Raw genomic sequence first — 20,321 nt, forward strand, 5'->3', positions numbered from 1 at the left:
GAGTCTGAACTTCTCCTCTGAAGTAGAAACATCACAGTTTGAGAGAAGGGAGAAAATGTTAACCACCGCACAAAGGCAGAGAGCTGGCCTTCTCCATTTCTGATCTTGCGCCTCTACACATCTGGCTTCTCTATATGGACTGACCTTTTCAGCATTTCTCACTGACAAGCCATCTTCTCGATGCACAGAGTGGCTTCCCGGGCACCCATATGCTCACACCCATCTGGCAGGGTGAAATTGTGCCCGCTCACAGGCACACGCGCACTCTCTGCAAGCCAGGCCAGGCAATACCAATTGCAGAGCACTGGTTTAAGGGGACAACCAGCAAATAAAATTAAATCTCAGCTGCAGAGACTTTCTGGTAATAAGCAGTCCCAGTTAGAAATGCAAATGTCACTGAAAGGGAGCATGTCTGTTGACAGTAGACTTTGAGGAAAGCTTTGGTTTTAGTGCTGGTAAATTAATCTTTAATTACGAACATGCCTCACTTCTGAAAGAAGCGCCTTGCACACACTGCACCGGCAGCATGTGAAAGTTTCAGTCTGTTGCTTGCTTCTGTCAAACGAGACATCCCACCCCCAAAGAGCAGAGCAGAGGTGAGCCTCACGGGCTGCCGGCGGGTTTAGTGCCCTGCTGCAGCTGGGGCTGGGGCTGCCCAGGGCCACTGGCTCTCCAGGTGGCAAGAAGTTAGCAACTCGTTAAAAACACTGGTATTTAAACAGCACGACTCCCATGCTCTTAAATATAAATATCTAGATGAAGAATTATCAAGGTCTGAGTTTTCCAAGGCTCGGCTGCCTGCCCTCCGTGCGGAGCACACCTCGCCAGCTGAGAGGGGATCGCAAGGCGCTGCAGCAAAGCCTTCCTGGGGCCAGCGATGAGTGTCCAACACCTCCACTCCCGTGCTGGCTGGATTATTAAAATAACATTTCCACTTCCAAGTAAGTAAATAAATCTCACTGGCAAGTTTCTCTTGTGACAGCCAATATCTTGTCTCCCCGAGAACTGGGACGGTGTCCTGCAAAGCTGAAAACCCAGCGCTCTAAAACCTGAGTGCCACAGCCAAGAGATACACCAGATCCATCTTCTGAGGTAGCACATACAACAAAGTAAGCAAATGCGGTCTAGAAATCCCATTATTAAGGTTACAAAAATAATTTCATTTCAGAAAGTTCAAAGTTATGAAATCCTGCTGCAAGCTTTTGGGTTTTTTAGCCTACACCTAAAAAGCCTTGCCCCAAAAGCTTCGTTGCCCAAAAGTGGCCGTGCTGCACCCCAACTTCGGAAGGCCCAGAACACCTGGCTTCAGGTGCAACAGGAAGATCCCAACATACCTTACCATAAATATGCATATGCGACACAAGAGTCTGCCGCCTTCTTGGAGAGATGCCATAATTGATGGAACAAAGCACAACAAAACTTCACATCACTGGTGGATCAGAAGAACAGAGGTAACTGAAAGGCTAGAAAATTACAGGTTTACTGACATTCTGCTCAACCTTACCCATTCTTTATCAAAAAGAGATAATAACTATCTATAGGAGAGCTGTCTTAAGGCTCCATTCATTCCCTTTTGCTAGCCCAGCTGAGAGGTGGTATAATATAACGCACACTGGCATCTGGCATGTCATTTAATTACACCTTCAGCTTGCTGGGAAAATGTTTGAAGTGTCAAGGTAAGCAAACTATAAGAATATATTTCCCCTGTTACAGGAGAGCTCCTGCTATGGCAAGCAGAGAAGACAGGACCTGCTTCAGCCATTACTGTGGGTCTGTGTGAGGAAGGTGATGCAGAGGAATTTAATTCATGAACAGTTATCATCCTTTGGTAAGACAACAGTTGCTCCCAGCAGCCTGGATCAATTCCCCAACAGACATTTGGAATTTTTCTCCAAACAAACCATTGGTGTAACAGGAAAACAGTACTGTCAGCTCTGGATGGTTGTGCCTTCTCACATAAGCATTGAATATGCCCTGTTCCTTTAATAAAGAAGAAAAAGAAGAGTCAAGGTCATTAAAATGCCAGCCACCACCCCCAAGAGAGTCAGGTGGGGCTTGTTTTAGCTCATCAACGAGGTAAGTGCTCAGCTCAACCCTGAGAGCCTCTCAGACATCACCTATGGGAAGGGTGAAGGTAGCCATCGCATCCAGGCGAGTGGGCACTTTCTAACCGGTGGTGACTTTCACCCCGAGCTGTTTCAAGGAGCTCTCTCGAAAAGCACGAGCTGCTCAGCAAACCAAAGAAGCCAGCACTGCAGCTCCCTAGCGAAGCCTCTGTTAGCCAAGGAGAATCCCACACACCTGTAAGCCAGCCAGCAGCTGAGGGCTTCCAGGTTCTTGTCATTTCTGTATTCCTACCTCACTATGTTTGTAAGAGAAAAAAAAAAAAATTCTATAGTTTCAGAGACACCTGTGCTGAGGTAGTTGCCCCCATCCCACAATGCTGGGGGGACTCAGCTGCATTTTGCCGAAGCTCCACAAGCTCCATTCCCGCAGCCCTTCTGCTCTGCTCCGTGACTGCTCGGAAGTCACCACATATGTCAAAGCTCAGTTCTCAGTGTCACTGCTGTGAAATAAGACTGGCTTCTCCATCAATGCTGCTTCTGGGCTTTGACGCTGTACACACGAGGGCCAGGAGCGTATGGGGGGGCTCAGCATCGTGCCCCAGTTCAGCCTGTGCAGCAGTGGAGCTGCAGATAACCTCCCCGCTTGCTAAACCAAAGATGACCCCTGAGCCTTTGACCCTGCAAGCCAGTGAAACAAAGCAGAGTGCGTCAGGGCTGGACTTGTTACAAGTAATTGAGGTGAAAGAGATAAATCACATAATTTTTCTCTTTGTGCATTGGGGGGGTGGGAGGAAAGGAGAAGAAAGTTCAATGCAGAAATTAGTCACCTTGTTTTGTTCTTACTAATGGAAATTTCCCAGAAACCAAAATAAAGGGTGTCGTATAAGAACCCAAAGAGAATAAAATTAGCTAGAACCCACATCCGAACTTTTAAACCCAGTGCATGAATGCAGGTGTCTGCAGCTGAGCATGGTATTTTTGTTTCAGCTCATCAGAGGTATGAGTCACTTGCATCAAAAGAGGAGGATGCCTTGATCTGCGTGTGAGCGAGCGCTGGAGCAGCAGCTGTTGGAGCAAATACAAACATCCATGCCAAGGTTTGTAAGGATGGAGTTTATCTAATATGTAAAAAAACACCTGCTGCAAATGAAAAATTACACCCACAACCACCTGAATAAGATAAGCATATGATGGGGGAAAGGAAGAGACAGATTTATTATTAATTTGTTGGAACTTTTGAACCAAACATCTCTTTTGCAGCAGAACGGTAGGACGCACGAGGAAAGAGTACTCCTTGCCCCAGACCTGCTCAGCAGCGTTTATTTTGCCTAAGTGATTTTCTTTTCTTTGCTAAGTCTGGTGGAGATGAAAACACTAACCTAAAGAAGATAATTAAAAGCTAAATGAAATCACATACAGCTGTGCTACTACATGGCTAATGAACATGCAAATATATACGCATGACAGGGACATAATGCAGACTGGCTGCCTTGAGTGGTTAGTGCAGATTTCCAAGAGCTGGAAACGCTATTGATTATAACTGAGCTAAACTTCCTGACTCCAGACTTCAAAGATCAGCCTCAATATAATCATCACGCGGCATATGGGAACGTGGCTGCAAGGAACTGATGAATAATGGCTTGGGGTCTTGAATGTTTGTACATAGGGTGGGAGATGCCCTCTGGGCCGCTGAGCGCAGGCTCCTCGGCAGCCTGGATCAGCACCATACAATCCTCCTCAGCATCTTGGCATACTCGGTCTTCCTGTCAATTAAGATTTTGGAGTTGTGGGGTTTAACTGGGATGTTTATTTTTGCCTTCCCACTTCACCTGGCAAGGCACTGCTCTGTGGAGGGGGACACTTCTGGGAGGACCAGGGCTGTAAGTAACACGTAGGGCAAAGCTTCTGGTACCCTATAACACAGAAGGCAATCAGCAGCATGGAGAGCTTCTTCTCTGAGGGTCTGCTGCCACATCTGCATGAAAGATGACCAAATCACTTCTCCCTGATTAGTTAAATAATATCCAGCTGAGAATAACTCCCCCAGCCCACCCAGAGATGAGATAAGTGAGTCAGGGCTCAGCCTGGCACAGAGCAGCTCTCCCATGGAGGGGACCCCGTCCTCCCCACTGCCACCCGGTGTCCCCTTCCCCGGCCATGCCGTGATGGAGAAACTACAGGAGCAGAGCAAAGTTTGTTCCTCTTCCGTGGTGACCACAGACAGGGAACGTGGCTCTGGGGATGGCCATGGCCCAGAGGAGAGCATGGGGAGATGCAGCAGAGCCTCGGACCTGGGTGAGGATGGCAGAGCCACCGGGACAGCCGGGAGAGAGGACACCTATGGCAACCAAATTTGTGCTGAACACAATGGTTAGTGCATAAAAATTAATCAAGTACTACAATGACTTGCTTTATTCATAATACTTAATGGTCATGTAATAGGAGTTTTTATTCAGCAGTTAAAGTTCATAAGTGCAGGTTTTACATGTAGAAAGGTATTATGCTGATAGTTTAATTACACACCTTTCTGCACACCAAAGGAAATGGGTTATGCGGGTTTTATAATTAAAGAAGGACTTCTGAGGGGAAATGAACTTTGCAGTTAGCAACATAATATTTGATTTTTATCAGATGTTTTTGTTTTGAATTTGCCAGCGCTCGGTGATGTTGTAAACAGGTGAGAACGCTCCAAACTGCACGAGGGGTCGGGGGAAGCTTTGAAAATGCAGCATAAAGTAGCAATATTTAAAAATAGCAAGGGTGAGCGTGAGGCATGAACAGCTTGCATTTGGAAGGCTCTCCAGAGCTCTGCCCATGCAATTATATGCAGTACAAGTCTGTTCAGTATGTCTAGGAAACAGGGGAAAAACCCAGCCCGAACAAGTAATTGAAAAATAAACCCTAGTCCTGGCCAAAATAATAAAAAGTTTTACTTCTTATTTTTCTTATTTTTGTTTTCAATAAATTTCATGGCCAGTGAATATAATTTTCCCCTCCTGCATGCCTGCAAAGGTGCCAAAGCCAAAAAAGTGATGGATGTTTGTGTGCATGCATTTGCTGTTGGAATACATGGGACTGCTCTCGTTATTCCAGGCAAAGATGGGCACGAGCCACGGGCAGCTCAGGGCCAGCTCCTGTCTCCCTCCGACAGCGATGCGGACGCCTGTGCTAACCGTAGTGGTGGCGGGGAGTCGGCAGTGCCAGGGCTCCTCCCTTCTCGGCTTTTAAGAGGCTCTGCTTAGCAAAACTTCATTTCTATATACGTATCAAAGCACGTACAAAGTATATGCAGGTATATGTACAGATATATATTTATAACCTACTGGGAGAAAGCCATTTTTCTAACACAGCAAATATACCGGCAAGAATTTTTCTGAAGTCTAAAATATTTCAAACACCGCCAAATGCCCCTGCGCTCAGATGATATAAACCAACAGGCTCTTATCATGCCCAACACAAATGAACACTAACAAGCGGTTCAACCAAAATAATAATTAAAAAAAAAAAAAGCCAAAACCAATAAAATTTGTCCAAAAACAATAAGCAAGGGCAAGGTCTGAAATATTTTGAGTACGCCCTTTCCTTTCTGGCAGGGCTGGGGAGCGAGTGCCCTGGGTATGATGCTTTGCTGGTGAAGGTGGAGTTCAGGTGGTGGCAGATGGTGATGCCCATGACAGGGCTGCCTTGGCTGGCAGCAGCCTCCTCTGGCACCCTGCACCCACAGTAACAGCTGAATTTGGGCATCTCATGTATAAATACAGTGGAATAATTTCAAAATCCTTAAAATTGGAATAGACACTCAATAATTACAACAGGAACAGTCGTGTAAGGGTGTATCCAAATATAACTGGACAGGTTGTTCTTTATTTCATTGGCCAACTGCTTAAATTAATGACAAAAAGAACTCTGACTGTTTTTCTCTTATTAAATCCATACACTTTGGCTGTACTCATCATCGTTAACATACTGCTAAAGGAGCTGTTGCTGTATCTTTCAACCCTCATCCCGCAATCAAGCCCTCACTGCACTGTTGTGGATTTCAAATATTCACTTGTTTAAAAATAGAATGTGGTTTTTTTTTTAAAAAAAAAAATCCCACTGCCAACTGAATGCAAACAGGTAAAAATTAACATATGCAATTGTCAGGTGTCAAAGGCAGCTCTTCAGCCACCGAGGTTTACATCGCCTGAGTGGGGCTCCCAACATTTTGAGGCTGCTTCGCCTACAGGCAGAAGTTGTGCAAATAAATATATACACTTATTTTAAGTTACACTGTGCTTTCTGGGTGTGTGGGTCTGATTAGCTCTTTGTAATCTGTGCATTTAAACAAAAGACCCGGTAAGCCTGGAGCTAACGGCTCAGCCTCCACGGGGCAAAGTCGGGGCGTACCGCGCGGTTACAGAGATGCTCTCCATGATGCTTGTTCCTCCCGTTTGCATGAGTTCTCCACCCTTGCAAAAGAGGATACTGTTCCAATTATTATTATTTTTTTTAAGTCTAACAAGGATAATTATAACAGGATTAACAGATTCTTTTTCTTTCCCCCCACTGCCTCGTATCAGAGAAAGTATTATACCAGACTTAGGACTAGACGCGTTTTTGCTGTATATGGAAATGCATTAAAATGAATGTATAGCTCAAACACACTTCTCATCCTTTGTATTGTTTTGTAGAAGCCACTTCTCCCATGAAGGGCAACCACATGTGAAGGGAAAGAGTCCAAGTAAGTATTTGGTAAACATTTGAAAATGAGAGACAAATAGTGCTGTGCAATCACACCATCTTACTTCAAATACCCACTCGGAAAAAAAAAAACCCATAAAAATTAATTCCCTAACAAGCCAAGCCTGGCTCCCTAAACCGGGAGGAATCGCAATGCTGGTAAACTTGCAGAAATATTTTTACAATTTTATTAGAGGTTTTAATTCAGTGCTTTATCTACCTCTGTTAGTCTGCAAAATAGCTTTAAATATTCAAGTGGTAATTAATGAATCTTTGCAAATCAAACATTTTCATCTGTGCTGTGGTACAGTGGCAGCGAGAAGGAGGGGTTTAAAGTGTAATTGTTTCTACTGTTCCCCTTGCAGTGCTGAATGCCTTTTTACCCTTTATTATATCATTGGCTTTTGCTTCAGTTCATCAGCACTTCGCCACATCTTATCGTTCGATATTTGCTTTTTTTTTTTTTTTAGTTCAAGATTTCTTACTGTGCCTTTGCCAGAGACATTCCTAAGGAGATGGAAACTCTCTGAATGTGGAATTTTCGCATGAGTGCAAAATAATAAAAAGCATGTGTGTATTAAAAAGGGATCAACTTAATGGGAAATGAGCATTGGGTTACATTAATATTCTATTACAGTAAAAATCATATTTAATAAATTTTCTCCAGATTTTTCAGAATCTTACTGTATTTTTCTAAGTTGTATGCCAATCCAAAGAAACAGTGTATATGATACATTTGATTTATGTTAAATAAATAACCTGCACAGCCCATTTTTTGGTTTTTTAAAAAAAAATTAAGTGTAGAAACACACACCAGACTGAAATCTGCGCTTAGTTTCCATCTGCTAGGAGGAATAGTGTCGGTCTTGTGCAGCAGAAAGCCTTTATAAACAGTATTCTATTTTATTGATGCTATATGTGGATTTTATGTTATGTGGCAAGAGCAGGAGACTGAAAACATTGTAATTTATCCTAAACCGTAAAATTATACTAGTACTAAAGTAATTACTTCACATATTAAAATACAGTTTCCTTTACCTTCTTTTGTCATCACATAAAATTAGGCGTTGAGCGCTGCAGCGTGAAGGGGCCGGCGCTTTTCTTGCCTTCACAAAGGATTGACACATCCCTGATCGTACACTATATCACCCGACCCTTGTTGTTCTGTGACCCTAATTAATATTATACTCAGTGACATTTATGTATCAGAGCAATAAGCTAAACAGGAAACAATTTATGTCACCTAAAGCTTTTTAACAAATCGATGCAACTATTTGTAATTGCTTGTTTCACAAGATTAAAAGTACTCAGCCTTGATCTTCGCCCACAGTTTTGTGGCCAACATGACCTGTGCTTCCGTTGTAAAATAGGAGTGTTGGTGATCAGCACCTATTTCCATCAAGTAATCCATATTGCTAATATTTCTGGAATTTTAATGTAGTTACAATTTATAGCCGATCAAATGTGGTTACCTAAATTGCTGTTGCTAGTAGACAGTTTAACTGTCTTTATTAATTACAGTATAATTTAATGTTTGAGTACAGGCACTTGTGTTGGTCATTTTTACAGCCAAAGCAGTTATGTGCCTTATGACGAACCATTTTAGCATTTTCAATGGAAATTTGCTAATATGATGAGTGATAAAAATGTCAAACTCTGGTAAATAATGGTTATTGCTTTGGCTGGAATTAATCCTTGAAAGGACGGTTACCTTCAAATTAACATTATAACTTGAAGACAAAAAATGTTTTTCAGGCTTCTGAGACGCATGAAAAATGGCCACTGAGCTCCTCTAAGTAAATACGTACTAAACCCTGCAAAACATGGTGGGGTTGTTGTTTTTTTCTCTCTCTTTTTTTTTTTTTTTTTTTTTTTTTTTTTTTTTTTTTTTCTCCCCTCCAGGTAGACAGACATTTCCTGCGGAATCCAGAGAGGAGGGGCTATTTCTGGTTAACTACCCCAAGGTGATGGTGTTTACCATTCCTGCCTCCTCTGCTTTGAAGGTATCTAAGGAAGCCAACGGCAGGGGGCTAAAAAAGGAGGGACTTTGCTGCTTTTTTTGACAGGGGCTTTGGGGCAAGAAAGGACATCCCACCGTGGCAGCCATCATCCTTGGGGACGCAGTGGTGTGTTGCCACCAACGTGGCAATATGAGGCTGAAGAGCGCTTCGATGTGACTGAATTAACCACTGCTGCAACGAAGATAAAAGATAGCCCTGATTAACGCACTATTAAAAGAAAGTTTAACATCATCATTGAAGATGGAGCCTGATTAATAGGTCAAAAAGGGCTAATTACACTTTGTTGTGAGGAAGGGTGTGTATGTGCCTGCATGCCAGCCAGAGGCACCGGGAATTGCTAGTCCCTTAAATTAGTCCAATAACGAGAAATTTGTCGTACTCCGAGCTCGCGGCCCAAGTTAAATGTCACCGTTTGGATCATCTGCAGGGAGCAGCACATCAGCCACTGCGTCCCCCTGGGCCCAGCTTCTGTGCCAGGACCCTGGGTCTGCCACTGCCCTTCCCTCCGGTACGGGAGAAACCCAGAACACCCCACGCACCGGCTCCGGTTTTCTTTGGACGTGGCTCAGAGACATGGCCTCACCACTGAGCAGAAACCTGCTGTTCAGCTGTGGTGGAGAACAGTGCCTCTGACTGGAAAAGGTGTTTCCCAGCTGGCTGCTACCGGTGGCAGTGCCGTGGAGCAGGAAAGGGGTTGGTGATGTCCCACGACACGGCACCCAGGGAGGAGAGATGTGGTTAACAATGGCAAGACGATACAAACGGTTGCAAAGAGCCAGGCTCTCCCACGCTGGGGCAGGAGGGGCAGGGCCCGATCCTGCGCAGCAGCTCGGTGCTTGGCACGGGCCCCGGCGGCTCTCCTTCCACCCGAGGCCACAGAAAGTTGGCCGGTGGTAAACACCGTGTCTCCATGCTGTCTTGCCAGTGCTGGGATGTCTGAGGAGATGAACCAGCCATGTCACCTGTGATGGCTCTGCAGGCAGGACCGCAGATAACTGCCTGCCGGTGACGCGCTGGCCTCCGGCCAAGCCCCCAGCCCCACAGGCACCCATTTGGGGACGTACTCCCCTGCCCAGAGCCGCCTCTCCCACCCACCTCGGGGAAACACGGAGCTCTCCTGGCAAAACACAAAACCCCCTCCGCCTGTGACTTGGGACAAACTAAATCCCCAAAGCTGGACCTCCGCAGGTCAGTAAAAAAATCTCACTAGTGATAAAAGTGCAATACACAACCAAAGCCAAATTTTATTCTCTGTATTTTGATTATTAAAATCTACCAGTCAACACCATTTTGAGACACATTATAATGAATGTGCAAAGATTCCCCCCCGTCCCCCCCCCAGGAAAAAAAAAAAAAAAAAAGTAGTTATCTGGTATAATTTTATGATAGAATATTTTTATAAAATCATTTGTACTAATTTAAGCATTTATCATTATATGCAAAAAGATTTCTTGATGAGAATATTATAGACGGTGCATGTTTTTGACATTAGCATTTTATTTGGATGACTAATCTTGCAGATGTGAAATTTTAATGAATTATTCATGAAAAATCTCTCCTCTGAAATTTCAGTTTGCTGCTAATGCTAGTTATTAAACATTTTATTTTTCTTTATAAAACTTGATGAAGAAAATAAATGTGTGCTTACTCAGAAGAAAAGAAGGTGGGTTTTTCCTTTGAAGTTTTGTCTCGGGTGACAGCGCGGCTTGGGACTTTGCTGCTGGAGGTTTTGTGGGCTGAGGGGCTGAGCCTGCACCCCCCTCCCCGCACATGTGTGGCCATGCCCACCCTGTCCCCCCACAGCCCCCGTCAGGGCACCGCACCGGGGAGGTGCAGGATGAAGCCCCGACCCCCTCCTCTCGCACCTTCCCCGTTGAAGCAGAGTCCCATGAGAAAGCAAATCCCCTCGGCTCCCCGGGGCACCCAAAGGTCGAACTCTGGCGGGTTTCCTTGGAAAAGCAGGTGGATCCTTCCAGCGACAGCGTCCTCCATGCTTCCAGCGCTCCAGCCTCAAACGGCCGCTGGAAGATCTGGATGTGGTTGGGGGAGACCCAAGGAGAGCGACGAGACTGTCCATGGACGTGCTGGGACATGGGTGAGATGCGACCAGCTGCTCCCTGGGTCAGCGCTGGGGCCGGGGGGTGCGACGCGGGAGGCATTGCCGGGGGGTACAAAGCAAAAACTTCGGACATGGCAACTTGCATTACCAGTGTGAACAACCAGCATTTTTATTGCATTTGAGAATGCTATAATGTCAGTAATTAGTACTGACTACACAACATTTTTTATTGTCTGTATCAACAGACATGGAATGATGGAATTACAGTTGATGTAAGGAATGAGTTTCTTTTATGCCTTATCAAAAAAAAAAAAAAAAAAATCTTGTTACTGGCAGCACATACACACAAAGCACCATGCTAACAGTCTGGACTGTACCATTTTCATCAAGGCTTATGGGTAGAAGATACTTTGTTACCTGTTCTGGGCCCATTAAAATGCAGTCGTTAACTGCAAATTCACCTCGCAAGACTAGAATACTAAATGACTTCTGAAACATCTAAAAACTCGCTCCGAGTTCATTAACCAAAGGTACCAAAGGATTTCAAAAGAGTTTAAACACATTTTTTTTTCCATGCTATAACGAACATGAGATTATTGGCAATCTGAAAACTACAATAGTTCAAAATTATTTTAAAAAACTTTATATATATATATTTATGTATGTATATATATAAAATATCTAATGATCTGCAATATTTGTAGAATGAGAATCCCTGCCCCGGTCTCTTCCTGAAGCAGGAGCTCCAGGAGAGGGGAGGTGCAGGACCTGCAGCGGGACTCTTGCGAGTGAGAATCAAAAAAGGTAATATTTTCTGTGGTCACTTATCCTACATAAGCCTTGATTTTTTTCATTTCACTTCTAGTTGAATGCAGAAACCTAACAGGTTTTACATTTACAAACTTTTTTTTTTTTTTGTGGACAAGGAAGGCTTTGACTCTCATTCCTGACAGCGATTTACCTGATACATGGTACTACTTTCATAATGTACGCTTTTCTTTGAGAAAAAAAACATGTAACAAATTGTCTTTACATCTTGGCACCTTGTAAAGTTTTTTTTTTTTTTTATACAAAAGTTCAATAGTTTGACACTCCCCATTATTAATCACTACTTCACTGATAAACTTTGAAAGTGTGACCCTGGAATTCATCATGCAAAATATTTACTGCAGCAGGAGAAAAACATTATTTTTTTTAAACAATTTTTTTTTTCCTTTCAAATATATGAACTTTGTTTAAGACAGCCAGAAAAGGCAGTGGTAAGATAACAGAAGGGGTGGGAAAGTATCAAAAAAACCAGCTTAAACACAAAAACTGTACAAAAATGCTTCGATCAATGATAACAGGAGAGAAAAAAAAAAAATCTGTCAACTATGTTACAATTTAAAAGCTGAAAAAAAAAGTCAGGGATTTTCTCCCACATGTCAGCAAATGTCATCCAATATTCTTAAAGCAAGGATAACTAAATAAAATACATGTGCAGCGTATTCTGCAATTCCATTACATACAGTAGTTTTTTTTTTTTTCAAAGCTATTTTTTTAGTATAGTTAATATAAAGCAGTTGCACAAAAAGCAAAAGGTGTTTTGACAAACAGGTCTGCATTTATTCCTTTTGAGGAATGGTATCTAAAAAAAGGACCTTTCCACCTTTTCCTCCCTCCCCACCCTCCCCCCAAAAGACAAAGGCTCACACAGACACAGTGGGATATATATGTACAACATAATAAACCCCTCCCTAAAGAAGCAACTGTATATCCAAAGGGATACAGAATCAGAATTGTAAAAATCATAGTGAAGTTTGCTTGATGTAAAGCCTGAGATTTTCAGTTGGTTCTTCTGCAAGGCTGCAACACCTGCCAGATATGTTAAAATCTAATTTTTTATTTCTTTTTCTCTTTTTTTATTTTTTTTATTTTTGCTACAGTCTTTAGACTAAGCATGCAAGACATACAACTAAGTGCAACTGAGTGAAATGTATTTTTTATTTACTCATTCCCTAACAGTTTGGACTGAGGTATGCGTACTAACAGTTTCTCATGCTGTTATCTTTACTCATGTCTAGCTACACATGCTGAGAATGAACTAATCTACCAGATTTTTATCCCCTTCTGAATACCGAACTAACCAGCAAACCACTCAGTTTAGAAGCACAGGGCTCAATTCTCATGATCCCTATCTGGCTACCGCCGGCACGTCACGAAGCTGCCTGGATATAACTTAAAAAACAAACAAAAAAAGAAAGTTTCAAATGACCACAGACTGCCCTTTTTTTCTTTTTTCTTTTTTTTTTTGTCTTTTGAAACAGAAAGCAGAGTTGAGTTTTATAAAAGTAACTGCCAATAAAATTTCTTGTACCAAAGCTTATGAGTGGACAGGAGTGTTGTTACTTCCTTATGAAAAATGCTGACCAAAACCTAAACTGAGCAAATGTGCCAAGATCAAGCCAAATTCAAGCAGTCATCCTAGCACAGTCCCGAAACAGAAGTGGCACACAATCTGTAGAACCAAAGACCAAAAATTTTTTTTTTCTCTTTCAATTCTAGAAATACTATTATGTCGTCCAGTTAAATCGTGGGAGCTTTTCTGTTCTCTTCTGTATTTTATTAAACTGCCTCCTTTATCTGATAGTCTAATTTTCCACGGAATAACTGTGTCTTTGCTTTCTCTAGCTCCCTTCTCATAGCTCCACCAGTAATGCTGATTCCCAGTTTTAGCCTCTAAAGCTCTTCTTGATTCCTCTTTACAGACTTTCGTTTTGGTCACTGTAAAGAATTGCAAATAAAAAGTAACAACTTTGGTTCAGACATCTACTTGGCCTTCTAAATTTTCTAGAATAAAGGAGCAGTTTCCCTCTCAGGTTAGCAATAGCCCACATCTTGTCATTTCCCTCTAAATTCTTCAACCTCCTTTGATCAACAATAAGAGGATATTTGGCTTCATAAGATAAAGCATATAACAGAGAACATAATTTACCTTTGTGTAATATCTTTGGTAATTTTAGGAAAAAAAAGGTACAAAGAAGAATATAAATTAAGCTCTGAAAGGCTTTTTGAAATAATAAAAAAGCTACAGTCCTACATAAATAAATGAGTGATGGAAAAGTGGTTGCAGAATGAAAATGTTTAGGTGTTTGGTGATCGAGGTTTACTGACCTATCGCAACAAATTTTGTATGTCGTGTTTGCTTTGAAGAGCCTTGCCAGTTTTGCCTAACAAGCCCCAGCACAAATTCTCTCCTAAAACTCCTGTCTCCTATGGTGAGGTTTCCATACTGGCTGGTGTAATATTGCGTAACAATCTTAACTGCAGTACTGGATTTGCACAGCTGAAAATTAACACTTTAGCATTAGTGGGGCTCCGTCCTTATTAACTCCCGTAACAAGTTCAATCTGAAATCTAATTTGTATTCAAACAGATTAATGCCACCAAGCAATCCTGAACTGATGTTTAACCGTGAAACATCACCACGTACAATAACAATGTAATGAAGTCATCTTTCCAACCACTATTTGCAAATGCAAATGCAAAAAGAAAAAAAATAAAAAAATTGTCATAATAAATGTATAGGTGCCCATCTCGGTAATCTTCGATATTCCAGAAAGATTTGTTGACCCATTAGAACTCGTGTTAAACAACCGAGAACCTGCCACTGTACTACTATTCATCCTCTAATAAAAGCGAACCCTGTCGGTGCTGCGTAATTTCTTTGTGCTGTTCGATTTTGTGGCATTTGCTAATATTCACCATTGCTGCCAAAACAAAAAAAAAAACCCCAAAAAATCAAAAAACCCAAACCAAAAAAGAAATATTAAAAATACTGCTTTGTGGAATGAATCTGTGTTGCTTCCTACAGTGTTTCTATGTTCATCTGTCATTCATTCTCATTCTTGCAGTACTTCGTTCCTCTCTCTCCGTTGGACAACCCTTCCACATGTATCGTGCAGCATTTGGGACCTTTTTTGAAAAACAGTAACAAAAGAAAGGAGACACCGAAATGGAATGTTTTCCATAGCTAAAGAAAACATGGTGGCATCTGAAGGAAACTGGAATGAATGACAGAAAAAACTACAAACAATTCAATGACATTCAGCTTCGTATAATAAAAACACCTATTAACATTCATCACAAAGTACAGAAAACGTTGAAGCCTCTGAGAGGCCCTGGGCCCAGATGAGGCCTGAGGTCAGAACTTAAAATGGTAGAGGAGAAGTGGGGCGGGGGAATAAAAGCAATACATTAAAAAGTTTGGGATATTTTTTTCTTTTAACCCCTCCCCAATATACACGCTCACACGCACACACACATATCCACACACGTGCACACACAGGCCTTCCCCATCCCAAATGGAAGCAAAAAAAAAAAAAAAAAAAGGAACCAACCAAAAAAACAAAAAAAATGGAGTAAAGGCAGTGATAATCAACATGCAGTACTGTGCAAATATGTTGTCCATTGGAATCCTTAAAATCTGGGCAAAGACTTGATCTGCAGTTCAGGTGTACATGCTCAGTTTGATGTCCTCAAGTGTCCAAAATCGGCAGGACCTGCAGTCCACAGCTGGCTGCTAAATGCAAGTGAATCAGTTTAGCAAATTTACAACACTGATGTTGACTGTAAGAGAGGAAAATCCCAAGTACCAAACAAGTCCATCCAATGCACAGAGTACAAATTCCTTTTTTCAACAAAAAGTAGAAAAATCAAAAATACTCCCAAATGGGATACTTGATGGCACTAAGAGTTAACATATTTCATAGTTGTCAAAGTGGACTGAGAATCCTCCAGACTGTACAATAATGGAGAGATTTCACAGCTAAGTTTGACGTGATCTTCTAATCTTCATTCTCAGGGTAACGATGTCAGACATACTCATTCTATGTCCTCATTTACAGGTTCGTCTTCATAATCTCTGTCGTGATCGAAATCTGGACTGTGGTTGGCTGTTGTCACTAAGGATAGCGGGCCTTCATTTTCATCTGGGTCTAACGGTTCTTCTTTGACATGCACGGGGTGCCTGGGAAAACAAACCCACGGTCAGTCTGCAAGTTGCTCGTTAAAGAACAGTTTTGACAGCCTGGGTGGTTTGGGGAGGACAGCAAGGCGGTTTGGGGGTTCAGACTTGCGTGCCAGGTCTGAGCGCCCCAGGTCACCAGGGAGAAGACCCTCAACTTCTGTGCCGGCCACCAAAGCCAAGTGAAGGTTATGCCGGGCCAGCGGCACTCAACTTCCCCAAGAAAACACTCTGGGAGGAGCACCTCGACAGGGTTTCCATTTCGGGTTCGAGAGAAAACGCTCTCAGCTGACACACTAAGTTACTACAATCCTTGGATAAATAAGCGGAATAAGCACCCGAATGGCAAAGCAGCAGTTTGTCAGCCCGCCGAGCTGGCGGAGGCTGGGCTAATCATTGCTCGCTGTGTGTGCAGCGTCTCTCGTTAACATGCAGAACCTGTGAGACAACTCTCCAGAGGACGACCCCAAGTGAGGTTCTATCATTAATCAACTTCAAGCAAACACAGCAAAGAGACACCATGATACATGCTTTAAACTCCAAATTAATGCATATTTTTACAAACTGTCAATAAGGGAAGAAAAGCCCTGCCAGGAAACACAAACAGAGAGGAAAAGGCTTGCTCAACACAACAATATGATAAGAAAGCACAGTCCTAACGAGAATAATAACACTGTCAGCTGTAAACAAGGCAGAACATGATCCCCAGCTCATGGTGGGCACAAGGATGTACTAAAGAGATGAGATCTGCCAAATTTCTCATTACAGCATAGCACATGAATAACCCGCAGGGGAACGGGGCTTGGTCATTCAAAACGGGTATGATAACAATTGAAAAATGTTGTTCGTAAATCATATTTACACCAAATCCTATACAAATACAAATTACCTTTTTTTTCTCTCTCTCTTTTTTTTTTTTTTTTTTGTTCAGCAGCTTTTGAAATGTAAAATAGCCATGTGAGTCAATAGTGTCTTGTTGGTGGGACTTTATAGGAAAGTAGGATTTTATTGACATTACCAAGTATTAATAATGCGATACAGCAATGGAGACCCTGTTTGCTTCCTAAATAATTGATGTTGTAGGCAATCCCTTAAAATAAAGTGTTAATGAGTTCAAGTCCCTCTCATTGAGTTGATATCCACCTCCTAGAGACTTGTTTTTTCTCCATGCGGGCTGATTTAACCCTTTAACATAGGCTACGTGAAAACACAACCTGAAGCACAAACCTTCACTGTAAAAACTTTTTCTCTTCTTGCGCAGCTTTGCTTTAAAATGAAAGATTTAAATAGCCGCATTTAATTTTGTTTTGTGTGGATAGGAATGGTGATACTCTTTGTACTCCACTGCACTGATGGACAGCAAGAATAAATCAGCAAACAGGGAAAATGTACTTGGTATCCACGTACAGGGCGAAGGTAACCCTGCTTGCGGCAAGTGAACCAGCCGCACCCTTGCAGCGTGCAAAGCTGTACCGCACCCTATTTATTTATTTCGGCTTGAGCCTGGATCAGTTTAGGAAGCACCTAACTTGCTGACTACAGACATTACTAATGTGAGCTGTGAATGCCCTTCAAGTCCCTGCATATTTCAACTTCTTGAGTTGTAAAGTGCTGGATCAATACTTCAGTATTAACTGCACCTTCCAACCCATCTGACAAAGGAACGGTGGGGAGAAGTGACTGCAGTATCCGTGTACACCTTTTCCCTTCAAATTCACTAACAGGTGCTCCCACTAACTGGGAGCAAAGGGGTTCCTCTGCACGTCACATAATTTTTTGCAAAAATTACAAGGAAAGAAACATGGTTCATACAATTTTGACCTAATTATTGAAAAAGAAGGGAAAAAAAAATACTGGGAGGAGACAATTCAAATATCACACATTAAAAATTAGCATAAGCATATAAAGTCTTGTGAGCAGATCATCATCTTAGAGGTGTGCATGTGCTGGCAGCTCATGGCCCTAGCGAACGTGAAACCATGCTGATTATTTGCAACTAGAAAAACTTGTATTATGAATATGCTGTGGGGCCCCTCACATGGTCACTTGGAAGAAAACATGAAATGAAAAACAGAAGGAAAAAGGGGAAAGAGCGGCTACACATAGAGACTGATAAAGCGTGTGCTACTCCACCTTTACAGCAGTGATCTTTTTTACTGCTGTTTTGATTTAAAATTTTGCTTGTTGGCTTTCTGGTTTCAATGCTGCTGCTGGGCTTTTTTTTTTTTTTTTTTTTTATAAATCATTATTTTTGAAAACACAGATGGGCAACTCTCAAAGGAGAGAGGAGAACGACATCGCACGCAGCAGTGGTGGCCTTGGTACACGGACGGGAGTTTCCCCAAAGGCTGCCCCATGTCCCACCGCACCCCCACACCAATTTGTGTTCAGCCAGAGGGCAGAAGTGAACAGGTGCCAGCAGATAACATAGTACCCTCTGCGCTCACAACCACCCGAAATGCTGTGAAAGCTCGTTCAAAGGTCTTCGAACCTTTCCAAAGCAAACTCTGCCCCTCTTCTGGTTTTGTTATGAAAACAGGTGAAACCAGGTGGTTTTAACTGAGTTCCTCTTTGAGGTTTGGTGTGGTTCCCAGAAGTCAAAAAAACCCAAAACTTCAGGAGTGAACAGCAAAGCAAGCACCAAGTTATGAAAAGGGCTGCTCAACCTCGAGCGAGACAAAGCCAGAGAGGGCCACAAAGCCACAGGGTGGCACAGCCACGCCAGCCTCCGCCAGCAGCTCACGTGTTGCACAAACATCAGACAGCAAGCTTGGCAAGAACTCCATCCCCCAAATTAGGAGGGTTATCTGGGTAATACAGCCCCCCAGGGAGAGATCTGTAAGGAAAACAATGAAAAAAAATTCAACTCCTTGTGTACTCTATCAGTCATAACCACAAAGTGGTGTGTGAGGAGGAAACCTTACTGAATCCGTGCTTTTGCTTAAACATTTCAGAGCAACTGAAATACATAAGCTTAAATAAGCTCAAAGGCAGAGACTTTCATATCTCTCAAGTAAGCCTGAATCTCTATTTACTACCCCACCAAAACCCCAAACTGGGGAAGGAAAACTTCCTTTAAAGAGTGAAGAATTCAGTCTCTTGAATTACAGAAAAGGTGAATGCTGGGTTAGGCAAAAAGAAAAAGCAAAAAAAAGCGGGGGTGGGGTGGTAAAAGAAAAAAAAACACCAAAGGTTTCCCATTCCTGTTTTTATAGTAGCAGAATTTCAGCACATTCCTTTTAAGTAGATGCCTAAGACTCCAGAAGGGGTTAACAATAAATAACCTTGCTGAACACAGATTCCCCTTCTTTTCACATCTGAGTAATTCTTTTGTTTGTCCACTCTGGGAACAGAGGAGTTTTTAATAAAGCTGACTGTTGTTTAAAGCCACTGAGTTCTGGTGGTGCACACAGCATGGAGTAGTTTGCTTTGTGGCTACCTTTGGAGCATATCAGGATGAAAGTGTTATGTCCCCAAGCTGTAATTATGCGACTACTTTCTAGTGTTTCAAAAGGAGGGAGAGAGAAGGGGAAAAAAAAAAAAAAAACGTAGCCATGGTTCAATGTGTCATAAAAAGGAAACAAATGAGTGGTAATAAGACTTCAGCTAAAGTGTTAGACTTCTTAGCTGTCATGTTAACAAGGTCCTTTAAACCTTAAAATGAAGTTTAAAGCTTTATTTCTTCTAATGTACTGAAATTGTTTAAAAAATAATTTGCATTATGACAAGGAAATCTGTTCTGAGAAAAAAATTGAGTATGTCACTAACAAAGCCAGCTTACGGAAAATAAGAGGTTGCACAGCGTCTGGAAACTTGCAGTGATTTTATTTAGTAAACAAGGAAAACCCTGTGACGTGTGAATGGTGTTCTGGCTTTAGATCCCTTCAAACTACTTAGAAACACCATTTTAAGGGGGAAGCTCAGAGGCTGGCATTGGAACATCACCCGGCCACATTTTACTGAAGCAAAAAGAAATGTTCAGCAGAGAACACATATATTATCAATTCTGAGAAAATGAAAACACTCAGGAAACAATCATTTCCATATTACAACAGAAAATTGGATTTTCTGGTGAATAATGAAAATGAGGCATCACTCCCCCCGACCTCCTCTCTCTCCAGCATTTGTTCTGTGCCCCTCACCTTGGTATCAATGTGCTAAGAGACGATTATTAAGTGCAACAAAGGCCACGGCTATTCACAGTTCTGGAAGATGTCCTAGCCTGTTTCAACTCGGTTATTTTTCCCTCCTCGCAGTCTCTTCAAAGACAACAAAACCTTAGGTGAAATGAGAAGTGCATGAACTACACTAGCCTTGAACTTGCAAAAAAATAATTACTTGGATTAACACAACATCATAAACGTTCGTCCCTGTCTGTTAGGCCAGGAGAAACCCCTGGGAGAAGTCTGGTTTCTGGAGAAAAGCCACGTCCCTCCACTCCTCCTTCA

General features: G+C 42.3%; 1 protein-coding gene across 12 annotated transcripts in view; it reads right to left on the minus strand.

Moving 5' to 3' along the window:
* Nucleotides 1-11,007: 11,007 nt before the first annotated feature.
* The window catches only part of FOXP1 (forkhead box P1), a 391,142-nt gene continuing 381,828 nt past the window's right edge, over nucleotides 11,008-20,321 (minus strand). For 10 of the 12 annotated variants that reach the window (XM_037384993.1, XM_037385002.1, XM_037384992.1 and 7 more), the window contains one exon: nucleotides 11,008-15,876. In XM_037384993.1, the coding sequence (XP_037240890.1) occupies nucleotides 15,732-15,876 (145 nt within the window). In that variant the 3' untranslated portion in view covers nucleotides 11,008-15,731. The remainder of the gene's footprint in view (nucleotides 15,877-20,321) is intronic. The other 2 variants (XM_037385001.1, XM_037384994.1) reach the window with 2 other exon arrangements.

The sequence above is a fragment of the Falco rusticolus genome, chromosome 4 (genome assembly GCF_015220075.1).
Source record: "Falco rusticolus isolate bFalRus1 chromosome 4, bFalRus1.pri, whole genome shotgun sequence".
Lineage (NCBI taxonomy): Eukaryota > Metazoa > Chordata > Aves > Falconiformes > Falconidae > Falco > Falco rusticolus.